Source organism: Mustela lutreola, chromosome 10, assembly GCF_030435805.1.
Source record: "Mustela lutreola isolate mMusLut2 chromosome 10, mMusLut2.pri, whole genome shotgun sequence".
In the NCBI taxonomy this organism is placed as follows: Eukaryota; Metazoa; Chordata; class Mammalia; order Carnivora; family Mustelidae; genus Mustela; species Mustela lutreola.
This window is the reverse complement of record NC_081299.1, coordinates 78,100,991-78,115,198: the sequence shown is the minus strand read 5'-3', so window position 1 is coordinate 78,115,198 and position 14,208 is coordinate 78,100,991. Positions and strand designations below refer to the sequence as shown.

Here is a 14,208-nt window from a genome sequence, read left to right as displayed (position 1 = left end):
AATTTTTACTTTAGATGGTTTCATAATGGGGCCTGAATCATGTTACCCTTCAAGAATCTAAAACGTTAAAATATATGAAGTGGATACACATGACTTATACATAATTGCAACTGGAGAATGATGAAACAAAAATAATTTACACATTTAAAGACTACATAGTTAAGTAAAAATGTAAACATTCATTGGTATCACATATGCATATAAGAATTGTATAAGTTCCTATAGAAACTTACATCATAATATTGCTATTATTTTGCTCAAATTTAACATTATCCAAACCATAGGTAACATTCTCTTTAAACCAAATTTCAATATAACTTTTGGATACAGGATCAGCAGAGAATTTTATGTAGCCTAATGGTCAAAAAAACCCAAGTATTATTTGTTAGAGGTCCTAAATATTTTAAGGCAGAGAGGCATTTGTTTTAAAAGTTAAAAACTCAACAGGGGCTGTTTTTGTTACACTTTTATATATTTTTCATTTTTAAACAAGGGGCTATCTCTTTTAGATCTTCACTGCTTACAAAGGGCCTATAATACATAGCAGACAATTATTTATAAAATGAATAACATCTGGGAATTTATTCAATTTTTAGGGATCCAAAATATAATTCCCTGCAAATTATACCATTTAGAAAATGAACATATAGCTATTAAAAATATATGTGAAAACTGTTTAATCATTTTAGAGCAGTCAAAATACAATATAAGATTGGTATCTTGGTGTTTGAAATCAATCATTTACCATATGCATTTTAATCTTTTATATCATCCATTTTAAGTTGATGGTTAGTAAGTTTTAATCAAAGTTGTTTTCAAACATTGTCATAATGTCACTTTGAAGAGTCATATCAATGGTACCAGCCATCTGTAGAAAGAAGGAAGAAAATTCATTATTACTTTAAAAAAACTTATGCCTTTGTTAGAACTATATAAAAATGATTACACAACATTTAGAACAGATTATACAACATGAACACTATTTAACATAATGAGTTTATGTAATTTTCTATTTCTGTTCAAATACTGACTTTTGTTAAACTCTTGTTCATGTGATAAATAAAACTTACAAGAACACTAAGAACAAGTTTCACTTCTCCATATAAGAGATAAAACTCTCAGTGTTGACAGAATATTAACAAGGACATGAACTGAGATTATATTGTTTCATTTATCTCTACAACCAACATAGCACTAGACATATAAAATTATTTTCTGAGTGGATCAGTATCTCTAACTATTTTAGGAAATTATAATATGTAACATTAAAATGCAGACTTTCCTGGATTCTGCCACTTACTGTGTAACCTAGAGCAAATTATTTAACCAAGTTTATTTTATATATAGGTATTTATGAAAATCAAACCAAAATGCATGTATAATACTCAGTACAATGGTGTTCATTAAATGCTAAAAAGCCATTGAAAATAAGCTAAAGTAAATAAAAGTCTAAAACAAAGAAAATAGGGGTGCCTGGGTGGTTCAGTTGCTTAAGTCATCTGCCTTTGGCTCGGGTCATGATCTCAGGGTCCTGGGACCGAGTCCCATGTCGGGCACCCTGCTCAGTGAGGTGTCTGCTTCTCCCTTTCTGCCCTTCTTGCTCCCCTGCTCACTCTCTCTTATTCTCTCAGATAAATAAATAAAATCTAAAATAAATAAGGCAAAGGAAATAAATGTATCTTATATTCTCAAGTCTTCTCTCAAAGGTTCATGTGATGGCATCCAAAATGACACCAACTATTAAATTTTTAAAAATGTTTTTTGGGGCACCTGACTGGTGCACAGTTGGTTAAGCATCTGACTCTTGGTTTAGCCTCAGGTCATGATCTCAGGGTTATGAGACTGAGCCCTGCTTTGAGTTCCATGCTGAATGTGGAGTTGGCTTGGAATTCTCTCTCCATCTCCCTCTCTGCCCACTCCCTCCCCCAATTAAGCAAGTAAATTTTTAAAAAAAATGTTTCTTTCTTGGGGCACCTAGGTGGCTCAGTCAGTTAAGCCTCTGTTTTTGGCTCAGGTCATGATCTCAGGGTCTTAGGATCCAGCCCCATATCAGGCTCTCTGCTGAGCAGAGAGTCTGCCTCTTCCTCTCTGATCTCTCTTGCTCTCACTCTCTTTCAAATAAATAAATAAAATCTTTTTAAAAAAAATGTTCTTTTGTTTTTTTCATCAGTAAATAGTAACAGCCTAGAGTATAGGTAAATGTGTGAATCTGCAACTAACTGGTTGACTTCCTGGATGAGAAGTATTCCCATTGGCTATGTGGGAGATGATTTGAAATTATGGCTTATATACCAAAGGGATATTGAAAAGTTACATGTGACTCTTATAAACTATAAACATTGCTTTTAAAATGTCATAGAAACAAAAGGATAAACTATTAAATCATAACCCAGGCTACTTACCTAATGCCTAGGATGCCTAATGCCTAGGTTGCCATATGTCTGTCCCAGAGTTCCCCAAAGTTCTATTTTAACCCTCCAATATGAGAGTTGGATACACTGTCCTCATCTAAATATCATGTGATATTCCTGTTAAGTATCAGACATACTGCAAAATTATAAAAATATGTAATGAAACTTATTTTTACTTTAAAAGTACTTTACTTCAGACTGTCTTCCATCTTGACTAAAATCTGCAGTGTGAAATAATTACTGATATGGAACAATTATTCTCTACACCAGCTAACCTCTGATACCATGATTTACCTAACTAACACTGCAGCTATCATCATAACCTAACATATACACCTCAACCATTCAGATTTAAAATAAAACACTTGGTCAAGGGAACTGGGAATTCATGGTAACTCTGCTAGGTTTCAAGTTATGATGTCTTTTTTTGAGTACGTATCTGTAAATTAGCATCAACATAAGAGTTTGGGATGTCAAAAATAATAGTAGGTAGATCCAAGATCTGGTTGTTAGTTATCAAATCTGTCAGATGTGGTGTTAGTTACATTTCGGTGGCTTCCAGGTCTAGACAAGTTCCAGAAAAGTGCTTAGGATATTAGAAATTATACTAGGTTACCTCACTGGGTTGTTAGGTAGCAAGTTAAGTTGCTGAGAAATCACATATGGGTACCTGAAGTTCGGCCCTTATGAGAACCAACAGGAAAAATTCATAAGTCATTAGAGAAAACAGTCCTAGCTAAGTACTAATGAAAAATTATGTGCTCCTTAAAAAAACACAAAAAAGGTTAAATGTTTAAATTACTTAAACCTTTAATTAATTTAAATTAAATAAAATTTAAAATTTAGTTTTTAAGTGGGATTGGCCACATTTCAAGTGCTCAAGAGCCATATGTGGCTAGCTGCTATTATATTTGATTTCACAGATAAAGAATATTTCATAGTAGAAAGTTCTGTAAGAACACATTGTTGTAAACACCACATGTTACAACACTGCCAAATACAGTTTATTTCTACCTCAGTATTATAAAATAAGAAGCTGACAAAACTTTTGTACATTATTCCTTAGTAAATTCATTTGTATGATAATCAATATACAGCCAAAGTCAATGGCTTTTTTCTTTTCAAACTACGTTCCTGAATGTCCTATGAATACCTGCATCTTTCCCAGGATCACAAAAATATCCAGCACCCAGCAAGTTAAAACTCAACATCGGGCATCAATGATTACCATATAAAGAAGCAGAAAAACATTTCTATAAAGAGACCAATCAATCAACTGAAACCAACCTGGAACTGACACTCAGAATTATCAGAGAAGCCCACTGAAATAGGTTATGATAATTGTATTTTGTCTGTTCAAAAGCTTAATAAAAATACAAGAAATATTTTTAAAAGACTCAAATTCAACTTTTAGAGATGACAGTTACAAGGTCTTAGATGAAAAATACACTGGATAGAATTAACAGCAGATAGACATTCAAGATTAGTGAACTGAAGCAAAATGAAATGCAGAAAAATTGTTTTATTGTTTTATTTAGTTATCTGAGAGAGAAAGCAAGCATGAGTGAGAAGAGGGAGGGAGAGAAGGAGAGAGAAAATCCCAAGCAGACTCCTTGCCCATTGCAGAGCCCAATACAGGGCTTAATCCTACAACCCATTAGATCATGACTTGAGCCGAAATCATGAGCTGGACACCAAACCGACCGAGTCACCCAGGCACCCCGAAGGAAAAGAAAAAAACTGGTTTAAATTTAAAGAGCATTGGGGCGCCTGGGTGGCTCAGTGGGTTAAGCCGCTGCCTTCAGCTCAGGTCATGATCTCAGGGTCCTGGGATCGAGTCCCGCATCGGGCTTTCTGCGCAGCAGGGAGCCTGCTTCCCTCTCTCTCTCTGCCTGCCTCTCCATCTACTTGTGATTTCTCTCTGTCAAATAAATAAATAAAATCTTTAAAAAAAAATTTAAAGAGCATGAATGTGGGAAAACTTCAAGAGGCCTAGTAAGTGCTCAAAGGAGGAAAAGAGGAAAAAGAAAAAATATGAAGAAAGAATGGTCAAAATTTTCCAAGTTTGATGGACACTATAAACACACATTTCTAATAAGCCCAACAAAGTATAAAAGCAATAGAAAAAAAACCCAGTGATGAATAAAACTGTTAAAAGCAGCCAGAGGAAAGGCATGTTATACAATGATACCAAATTTCTCACTGGAAACAGCAAGCAAGAAGCTAGTGAAGGAACATCTGTAAAGTACTGAAAGAAAAAAACATTAACAATCTAGAATTATATATCCAGCAAAAAATATTTTAAAAAATAAAGGCAAGTTTAAAACACAAAAGCCTGCACACGTGTGTTTATAGCAGTTCACTGTAATTGCTGTAAGCTATATGCAACCAGATGTCTATCAATAGGTGAATGGATAAATGGTCATACAGCCACATACTGGGAGTATTTATTCAGCCAAAAAGAAATGAGCTATCAAACTACAAAAAGACACACAGGGCCTTAAATGCATATTACTAAAGTGCAAGAAACCAGTCTGAAACAGCTATACATTGTATGGTTCCAATTTATGACATTCTGGAAAAGGCAAAACTATGGATATAATAAACAGATGAGTGTTTAGAAGGGATTAGTAGGAGATATACAGGGGACTTTTTGAAAAGGTAATTATTCTGATGGTACTGTAATGACTGATCTGTGTCATTACATATTTGTCAAACCCATAAAAAGCATAACACAAAGAGTGAACCCTAAAGTAAGGTATGGATTTTTCTTGATAGAAAGGTTGACAGTGATGTGTCAATGTAGTGCAATACTGGTTCACCGATCATGGGATGCTGATAGTGTGGAAGATTATGTGTTGATAGGTAGGGGGCAGGGGAGGAATACGTGGGAACTGTATTTTGGGCTCAATTTTGCTTTGAATCTAAAATGTTCTAAAAGTTTATTACTGATATAAAAGGGCCAAAGAGAGGTATTTTCAGATATACAAAACTTGAAACAATTTATCATCAACTGACCCCACTACTAGAAATGTTAAGTCCTTTAGGAGAAAGGAAAATTAATACAGTTTGGAAATCTGGATCTAAATGAATGAAGAGCACTGGAAATGAACAACTACATAGGTAAATCTACAATTTTAACTTATTTAAAACTTCTTTAAAAAGACTTTATTTATTTGGGGGAGGGGTGAGAGCACAGTAGTGGGAAAGGGCAGAGGAAGAGAGAGAAGCAGACTTCCCACTGAGTAGGGTGCCTAATGCAGGGATCAAACCCAAGACCCTGCGATCATGACCTGAAGGCAGATGCTTAACCAACTGAGACACCCAGGCATCCCTAAAATTTTTAAAAAGATACTTTGACGTGATTATCTGTTTTTTGAGTGTTGAGTTTGAGGAGTTATTTATAGATCTTGAATATCAGCCCCTTGTCTGTAGTGTCATTTACAAGTATCTTCTCCCATTCCGTGGGTTGCTTCTTTGTTTTGTCTACTGTTTCCTTTGCTGTGCAGAAGCTTTTGATCTTGATGAAGTCCCAAGAGTTCATTTTCACTTTTGTTTCCTTTGCCTTTGGAGACATCTCTTGAAAGAAGTTGCTGTGGCCGATGTTGTAGAGGTTACTGCCAATGTTCTCTAGGATTTTGAAAGATTCCTGCCTCACGTTGAGGTGTTTTATCCTTTTCAAGTTTATCTTTGTGTATGGTGTAAGAGCATAGTCAAGCTTCATTCTTCTATACATAGCTGTCCAATTTTCCCAGAACAATTTATTGAAGACACTGTCTTTTTACCACTCTATATTTTTTCCTGCTTTGTCAAAGATTATTTGACCCTATATAGAATTGTGGGTCCATTTCTGGACTCTCTACTCTATTCCACTGGTCTATGTTTTTGTGCCAGTACCATGCTGTCTTGGTGATCACAGCTTTGTAGTAAAGTTTGAAATCAGGAAACGTGATGCCCCCAGTTTTTTTTCTTTTTTAACATTTCCTTAGCATGAACATGAACAGACACTTCTCCAAAGAAGACATACAAACGGCTAACAGACACATGAAAAAATGTTCATCATCACTAGCCATCAGGGAGATTCAAATCAAAAGCACATTGAGATACCACCTTACACCAGTTAGAATGGCCAAAATCAACAAGAGAGTTAACAAGTGTTGGAGAGGATGTGGAGACAGGGGAACCCTCTTACACTATTGCTGGGAATGCAAGTTGGTGCATCCACTTTGGAAAACAGTGTGGAGATTCCTTAAGAAATTAAAAATAGAACTACCCTATGACCCTGCAATTGCACTACTGGGAATTTACCCCAAAGATACAGATGTAGTGAGAAGAAGGGCCATCTGTACCCCAATGTTCATAGCAGTAATGGCCACAGTCGCCAAACTGTGGAAACAGCCAAGATGCCCTTCAACAGATGAGTGGATGAAGAAGATGTGGATACTATGGAGTATTATGCCTCCATCAGAAAGGATGAATACCCAACTTCTGTATAAACAGAAAGAGATTATACTGACTGTATAAGTAAGTCAAGCAGAAAAGGTCAATTATCCTATGATTTCATTTACTTGTAGAGCATAAGGAATAACATGGAGGACACTGGGAGAAGGAGAGGAGACGTGAGTTAGGGGAAATCGGAGGGGGAGACAAACCATGAGGAACTGTGGACTCTGAGAAACAAACTGAAGGTTTTGGAGGGAAGGGGAATGGGTGGTTGGGTGAGCCTGGTGGTGGGTATTAAGGAGGGCACGTATTGCATGGAACACTAGGTGTGATGCACAAACAATGAATCTTGGAACACTGAAAAAATAAAGTTAAAAAAAAAGATAATTTGACTACTTAAACATTAGCATATAATCTGGGAGAGGAGAAATGGAAGTACACATCGCTGTAAGGTTATTCTACCAAATGCAAAGTGGTATAACATTATTCACAGGAACACTGTGTTAAGCTAAAGTATATACTATAAACTCTAGAGCAACCATCAAATAACAGAGTGTTGCTGATAATAAGCCAAGGAAGCAAATAACACAGAACCATAAGAACATGATTAGAAGAATGTAGGGGCACAAAGAGCTAACAAGAACAGACAAACAAAAGAAATAAAAAGACGTTGCACTCAAACTTAACCTTATCAATAACCATATTGAATGTGGTCTATCTAAACACTTGTATAAAAGGCAGAGGTTGGATTAAAAAAAAAAAAAGCAAGACCTCACTACATGTTACCTACATGAAATTCACTTTTTTTTAAAAGATTTTATTTATTCATTTGACAGATGGAGATCACAAGTAGGCAGAGAGGCAGGCAGAGAGAGAGGAGGAAGCAGGCTCCCTGCTGAGCAGAGAGCCCCATGTGGGGCTCTATCCTAGAACCCTGGGATCATGACCTAAGCCGAAGGCAGAGGCTTTAACCCATGGAGCCACCCAGGCACCCCTGAAATTCACTTTAAATATTAAAATACAGGGGTGCCTGGGTGGCTCCGTGGGTTAAGCCTCTAACTTCGGCTCAGGTCATGATCTCGGGATCCTGGGATGGAGCCTGCATCAGGCGCTCTGCTCAGCGCGGAACCTGCTTCTCCCTCTCCCTGCCTGCCTCTCTGCCTACTTGTGGTCTCTCTCTCATTCTCTATCAAATAAATAAATAAATAAATCTTTAAAAATATATACATATTAAAACACAAGTTAAAAGTAAAAGGACAAAAACATTTTTTTATACCATACCAACATAAGTCATACAAAAGGTGAAGTGGATATGTTTCCAAGTAAATTTCTGAGTAAATAGTATCATCAAGAATCAAGATTACTTTGTAATGGAAAGGGGATTAATTAATCAAGAGGACATAAAAATCCTAAATGTTCAGGTGTCTAACAACACAGCTTCAAAATACATGAAATAAAACAGAGTTACAAAGATAAAAAGACAATTCTATAACTATTTAATCATAGATGGCAATGCCCCTTTCAGTACTTGATAGAATAAGCTGGCAGAACATCAGCAAGAATATAGACAGGAGTCTTGAACAACACTATCAACCAACTTAGCCTGTTTAATACTTTACTCAACAGCAGAATTCACATTCTCCTCATGTGTACAGAGAATATTCACCAAGGTAGACCATAATGTGGACCGTTAAAAAAGTCTTAATGAATTTAAGATGTTATACATTCTTGGACTACAGTGGAATTGAAATCACTAACAAAAATTACTAGCCAGAAAATTCCCAAATATTTGGAAACTATATACTTCTAAATATCCATGGATGAAAGAAGGAATTAATTCCAGTGTTTAAACATTATTTTCTGTGTATTAAGACTCTTTTTTTTTTTTAAAGATTTTATTTATTTATTTGACAGAGATCACAAGCAGACAGGCAGGCAGAGAGAGAGGGAAGCAGGCTCCCTGCCAAGCAGAGAGCCCCATGCGGGACTCGATCCCAGGACTCTGAGATCATGACCTGAGCCGAAGGCAGCGGCTTAACCCACTGAGCCACCCAGGCGCCCTCTGTGTATTAAGACTCTTAAACATGTCGGGTTTTTTTTTTCCCTCTCCAATTTTATTTTTATTTTTTTTTTTAAAGATTTTATTTATTTATTTGTAAGAGACAGAGGGAGAGAGAGCAAGCGAGCACAGGCAGACAAAGAGGCAGGCAGAGGCAGAGGGAGAAGCAGGCTCCCTGCCGAGCAAGGAGCCCGATGTGGAACTCGATCCCAGGACCCTGGGATCATGACCTGAGCCGAAGGCAGCTGCTTAACCAACTGAGCCACCCAGGCGTCCCTACCCTCTCCAATTTTATTAAGGTATAACAGACTTAGGGGCACCTGGGTAGCTCAGTTGGTTAAGTGTCTGCCTTCAGCTCAGGTCATGATCCCAGGGTCCTGGGATCAAACCCCACATTGGGCTCCCTACTCAGCTGTAAGCATACTTCTTTCTCTGCCCCTCTCCCCAACTCATGCTCTTCCTGTCTGTCTGAACTAACTAAATAAAATTTTATAAAGAAGAGAGAGATATAACGGACTTACAATGCAAGTCAACTACTTCATCTAGTGTTCAACTAGAACACTGACCTTGGGATATATGGTGTAACTTTTAGCCACAATTTACCAATAGTTTACGGATTTTTCAAGAATTAATAACAGTAAGTGATAAACCACTCTATCTCTATGCCAGGAATGTTCCTATGTGCTTACTACTACATGTAAATTCATTCTGTCTTCACAACAGGTATTATTCCCACTTTACAGACAAGGAAATTGAGGCACAGAGAGGTTAAATAAATTGCCAAAACCCACAAGTCTAGGAAATGGCAGAACTAGTAGTTGGACCTACATAGTCTAGTAACTCCATGACCATACTCTATGATTACACTCTCTGACTATGAAATTTTTATTTTAGGTTCTGATTTTAGAACTTGATCCTCACTAAAGATGTAAATTCACAGTCTATGAAAACCACTCTGAATTTGTCTTTGAACCTGTAGAAGATACTGCTCTGTTAAATCGTTCCTTAGTTAGATTTAGTAAACTAATATTTACTTACTGCTTCTCTCCTCCTCCGCTCTTGCTCTTTCTCCCTTGCTAAATTACGGTCTTTGAGGAGCCAGAGTTTGTATTTATCTTGAGCTTCTGAAGACTGCTGATGTTCCTTCTGTTCTTCTCCAAGGTACTGGTTTTGTGTCTTATTTGAAAAAGATTCTTGAGTGAAGCCAAGGTCCCTTAAAGAAAAAGTATAGCTCAAAGTAGGTTTCAAGCTCCTTAAAAGTTTTCATTACAAAAGATATATTAATTAAATTATAAATATAAAGCAGTGTTTTAGATCCCCTTTTCATATGTTATGATGTCATTTTAAAGTTTGACTTTTGATGTCAAATTGTGCAAAGGCAATCTACATTAGCAAAGAGAAAGTTATGGGAACTAACCAAGGTATACTACTATGTTCTTTCACACAGAATGGAAATAAGATATTTCTGGAAAATAGTATCATTATGATTTAGCTATATTAGTATCTTGTTATAAATAGCTTAATCACTTGAATTTCTCTCATCCTCAAAGTAGATACTACTTGTCAGTTAAAAAAATCAATAAAATTGTACTTTCTGCAATTATAATTTGCTTTGTGTTCTACTAAATAGATAAATCATGATCACTTGACAAAAAAGAAATATATTTAAAATTACATGTCTACCGTAAGGGATGGAGACTGCTACACATTGTCAATGCAAGCAGACATGAACGAATATTTGAATAAATAAAAGGAAATAAATGAAAAAAAAAAAAAAGACTATCTCCCAGCCTCCTTTAATACAGTAAATTACAGACCTCTGATTTTCTTGAAATATTTTTGTTTCCTTGGTATTCTGTTCCAGATGTTTCCGTATTAGTTCCTGTGTTCGAGCTTTTACTTCTTTTTCTATTGCTGCTTTTCTAAACTGGTTGAAGAGCTCGTCTGAGGATTTCAGTATACCGGATGTTTTGACTGGTTTGCCTAAACTTTTCCAAGAGTCTGCATTCTTTATCTTTATATCCTAAAACAAATATCTGATTTAGTTTGCGTCTACAGATGTCAACCACATTATGGAAGGAAAACAGTATTCTTTGATATAGTAATAGATCAAATTAAGATTCCAAAGGCCTTCATGTAATTTTATCAAATTATGAAAAATACTGGAAATGTATAGATAAGCTGAACTCATTCATCTAAGACCAAATTAAAATAGCATGCTTACCAATTATTTCAATTTAATGTACATACACAGTTGACTATTGAACAACATGTGGATTTGCAGTTGCTGACACTTACATAGTCAAAAGTCCGTGTATAACTTCTGACTTCCTGAAAAAACTACTAATAGCTGCCTGTTGACTGGAGGGCTTAACCAATAACATCAGCAGTCAATTAACACATCTTTTCTATACTGTAAGTATTTATATACTGTATTCTTACAATAAATTAGGCTAGAGTAAAGAAAACGTTACTGAGAAAATTGTAGTGAAGAGAAAATACATTTACAGTACTGTACTGTATTGGAAAAGCTAGCTTATGATAAGTGGACCCAACAGTTTAAGTGAGAATCTACAAGGAATATAAAACTAAGTAAACACTAAGTCAGTCATGTAAAAAAAAGATATTTATGGTCCCATACAAAAAATAAACCAAATATACAAATTATTAATAAGATGCAAAGAAAGATGATGCCATAAGAGTGGTATGGGAATGCCATTTGCTGGGAATCCTCTGACATACTTTCTTCTTTCCTTTCTTAAAAAATTAACTGACCGTGACCACTGTTCTTAAATGAGTTCTATCATGATCTAGATCCATGCAACCCAAGAGAAGTGTAGTTTAAAATTTTCCAGAATAGGGGTGCCTGGGTGGCTTGGTTGGTTGAGTGTCCGGCTCTTGATTTCAGCTCAGGTCATGACCTCAGGGTTGTGGGATTGAGTCCTGAGCTGGGCTCCAGCTCAGCAGGGAGTCTGCTTGAGGGAGTCTCTCTCCCTGGGCCCCATACCCCCTGCTCATATGCACACTGCTCTCTCTCTCTCAAGTAAATAGATAAATCTAAAAAATAAAATAAAATTAACAAAAAATAAAATTTTCCAGTACAGGGATTATATCTGGAAGGCAGAGTAGGAGAATCCTAAACTCCTTGGATAAAAACCTTGCCCCTTGGATACAAATATCACACATATCGATGTAAATAACCCAGAAAATGACCCAAGACAGGCAGAACAGAATCTACACAGCTAAATATAGAGAAGAGGCAGGGTAGGAAGGGCAAGAGGTGGTGGGAAGCTAAAGAGACCCACTGCACTTTCTGTGGGACTGTCTATGGGAGGGAGGGATACTGAGCATGGGCATGAGAATGAAACAGACCCGACGCACCAGGAAGATGAACCACCATAATATTTGGCTTTCGAACCAGAGAAGCAGAATCTCCTAAGTTCTTACAATCAGCAGGTCTTTAACACTTGGAACTTTAAAACTCAGAGGGCTCTGTCAGAGAACTGGGAGGGTAGTCTAAGTCCTTACAGAGAGCACAACAAACAACACTGTGGAGGTCAGCAATAGAAACAACAATATGAAAACTCTGGGGTGTGTGCATATATATATATATATAAAAGAGGGAGATTTGTTTACTTATCTCAGAGTGTACAGTGGACCTGAGTTATAGGGGCAGAAATCAATGACAGACTTCTCCAGGAACAAAGGAGTTGGTCGGTACCATTTCCCTCCCTTTACCCCCAGCTTAGACACCTGGAACCAGCATGATCACAACACTCTCCACATAACCTGCTAACACCACTTGCTCTGCCTCCATGCTTCTGCAAACCTGGACCCTAAAACCCAGCTTGCTTTGATCCCAGCCCAGTGAACTGAGGTGGCTCTTGCTGGCACCATGCCCTACCCTGCATTCTCCTGTGTACTTACACCCTCCAATATGCCCTTAAGACCATCTAAAGTGATGCCACAAGCCCGGCAATGTGCAAGCAGCCCTGACAGAGACTAGTACCACTCCAAAGTGACCACTACTCTGGGGAGAGATAAACATACACAGCAGTCCAACTGCAGCCCCAGCCATGGGCTGGGGCCAGACATCTAGGCTAGCTCCAGGACCCAATCACTGATTAAAGCTTGTCAGGACAAAACACAGGGAAAGCACTGCACTCAGCAGTTCTCTGCTACTGCCTCTGTGGCAAATGCCTGGTCTGACTCAACTTAAACCCAAAGCAACTGAAGACTGGCTCACTAACAAAACTGGAACCAAATCTTGCCTACAACAGGAAATGAGCCATTGCACATAAGTAGGCTGAAGGCAAAAGTGGCTTAGTGACAACAGTAGGGCACACATGACATACACAGAAGACATGCCTGAAGTGCCAGGTTCTGTTAAACAGGAAACACTGCACTGCAGGAAGGGTACTACATGACCTCTTTTTCAAAAGCCCATTACTTTCAAGTGTAGATGTAGGTGACTTTTGTAACACAAAGAAACAGACAGAGAATTAAACAAAATGAGAAGAGGAATACGTCCCAAATGAAAGAACAGGACAAACTCATAGCCAGAGACCTAAAATGAAACGGGTAAGTAGTATGTCTAGAAGAGAATTTAAGTGTTGGTCATAAAGATACTCACTGGATTTCAGACAAGAGTGAAAGACCTCAGTGAAACCATTAAAAAAAAAAAGAGAGAGAGATGGAAAACACATACACACACAGGAACACACCAGAGAACAGGAACTCAGTAAGTGAAATTAAAAATCACCAGATGGAATAAATAGTAGGCTGGGGAAGCACAAGAACAGATCAGCAAACTGGAGGGTACAGTAATGGAAAACAATCAAGCTGAAAAGGAGAGAAACTAGTAATAATAGTAGTGGTAGTAGTAATTATAATAAAAGATGAAACAAGACTTAAGGAACTCAGCAACACATCAAGCATAATAATATTCACATTATACGAATCCCAGAAAGAAGAGAGACAGAAAAGGGGAGAGAAAATTTATTTGAAGAAATAATAACTGTAAACTTCCCAAATCTGGGAAAGGAAACAGAAATCCAGATCCAGGAGGCACAGAGAAGCCCCAGCAAAATCAATCCAAGAAGGTCCACCCCAAGACACATAGTAATTATTTTATTTTTGGGAAGATTTTATATATTAATTATTTATTTTTTCATCAGAGACTTAGAGAGAGAGAGAGAGGTGTGTGACAGAGTGAGAGAGGGAACACAAGCGGGGGAGTGGGAGAGGGAGAAGCAGGCTTCCCGTGGAGCAGGGAGCCTGATGCCAGGCTTGATC

General features: G+C 37.2%; 1 protein-coding gene across 3 annotated transcripts in view; it reads right to left on the bottom strand.

Annotated features, from left to right (window-relative positions):
• Window positions 1–361: 361 nt before the first annotated feature.
• The window catches only part of BRDT (bromodomain testis associated), a 79,482-nt gene continuing 65,635 nt past the window's right edge, over window positions 362–14,208 (bottom strand). For all 3 annotated transcript variants that reach the window (XM_059137733.1, XM_059137735.1, XM_059137734.1), the window contains exons 17-19: window positions 10,731–10,936; window positions 9,952–10,126; window positions 362–868 (exon numbers count right to left, since the gene is read on the bottom strand). In XM_059137733.1, the coding sequence (XP_058993716.1) occupies window positions 800–868; window positions 9,952–10,126; window positions 10,731–10,936 (450 nt within the window). In that variant the 3' untranslated portion in view covers window positions 362–799. The remainder of the gene's footprint in view (window positions 869–9,951; window positions 10,127–10,730; window positions 10,937–14,208) is intronic.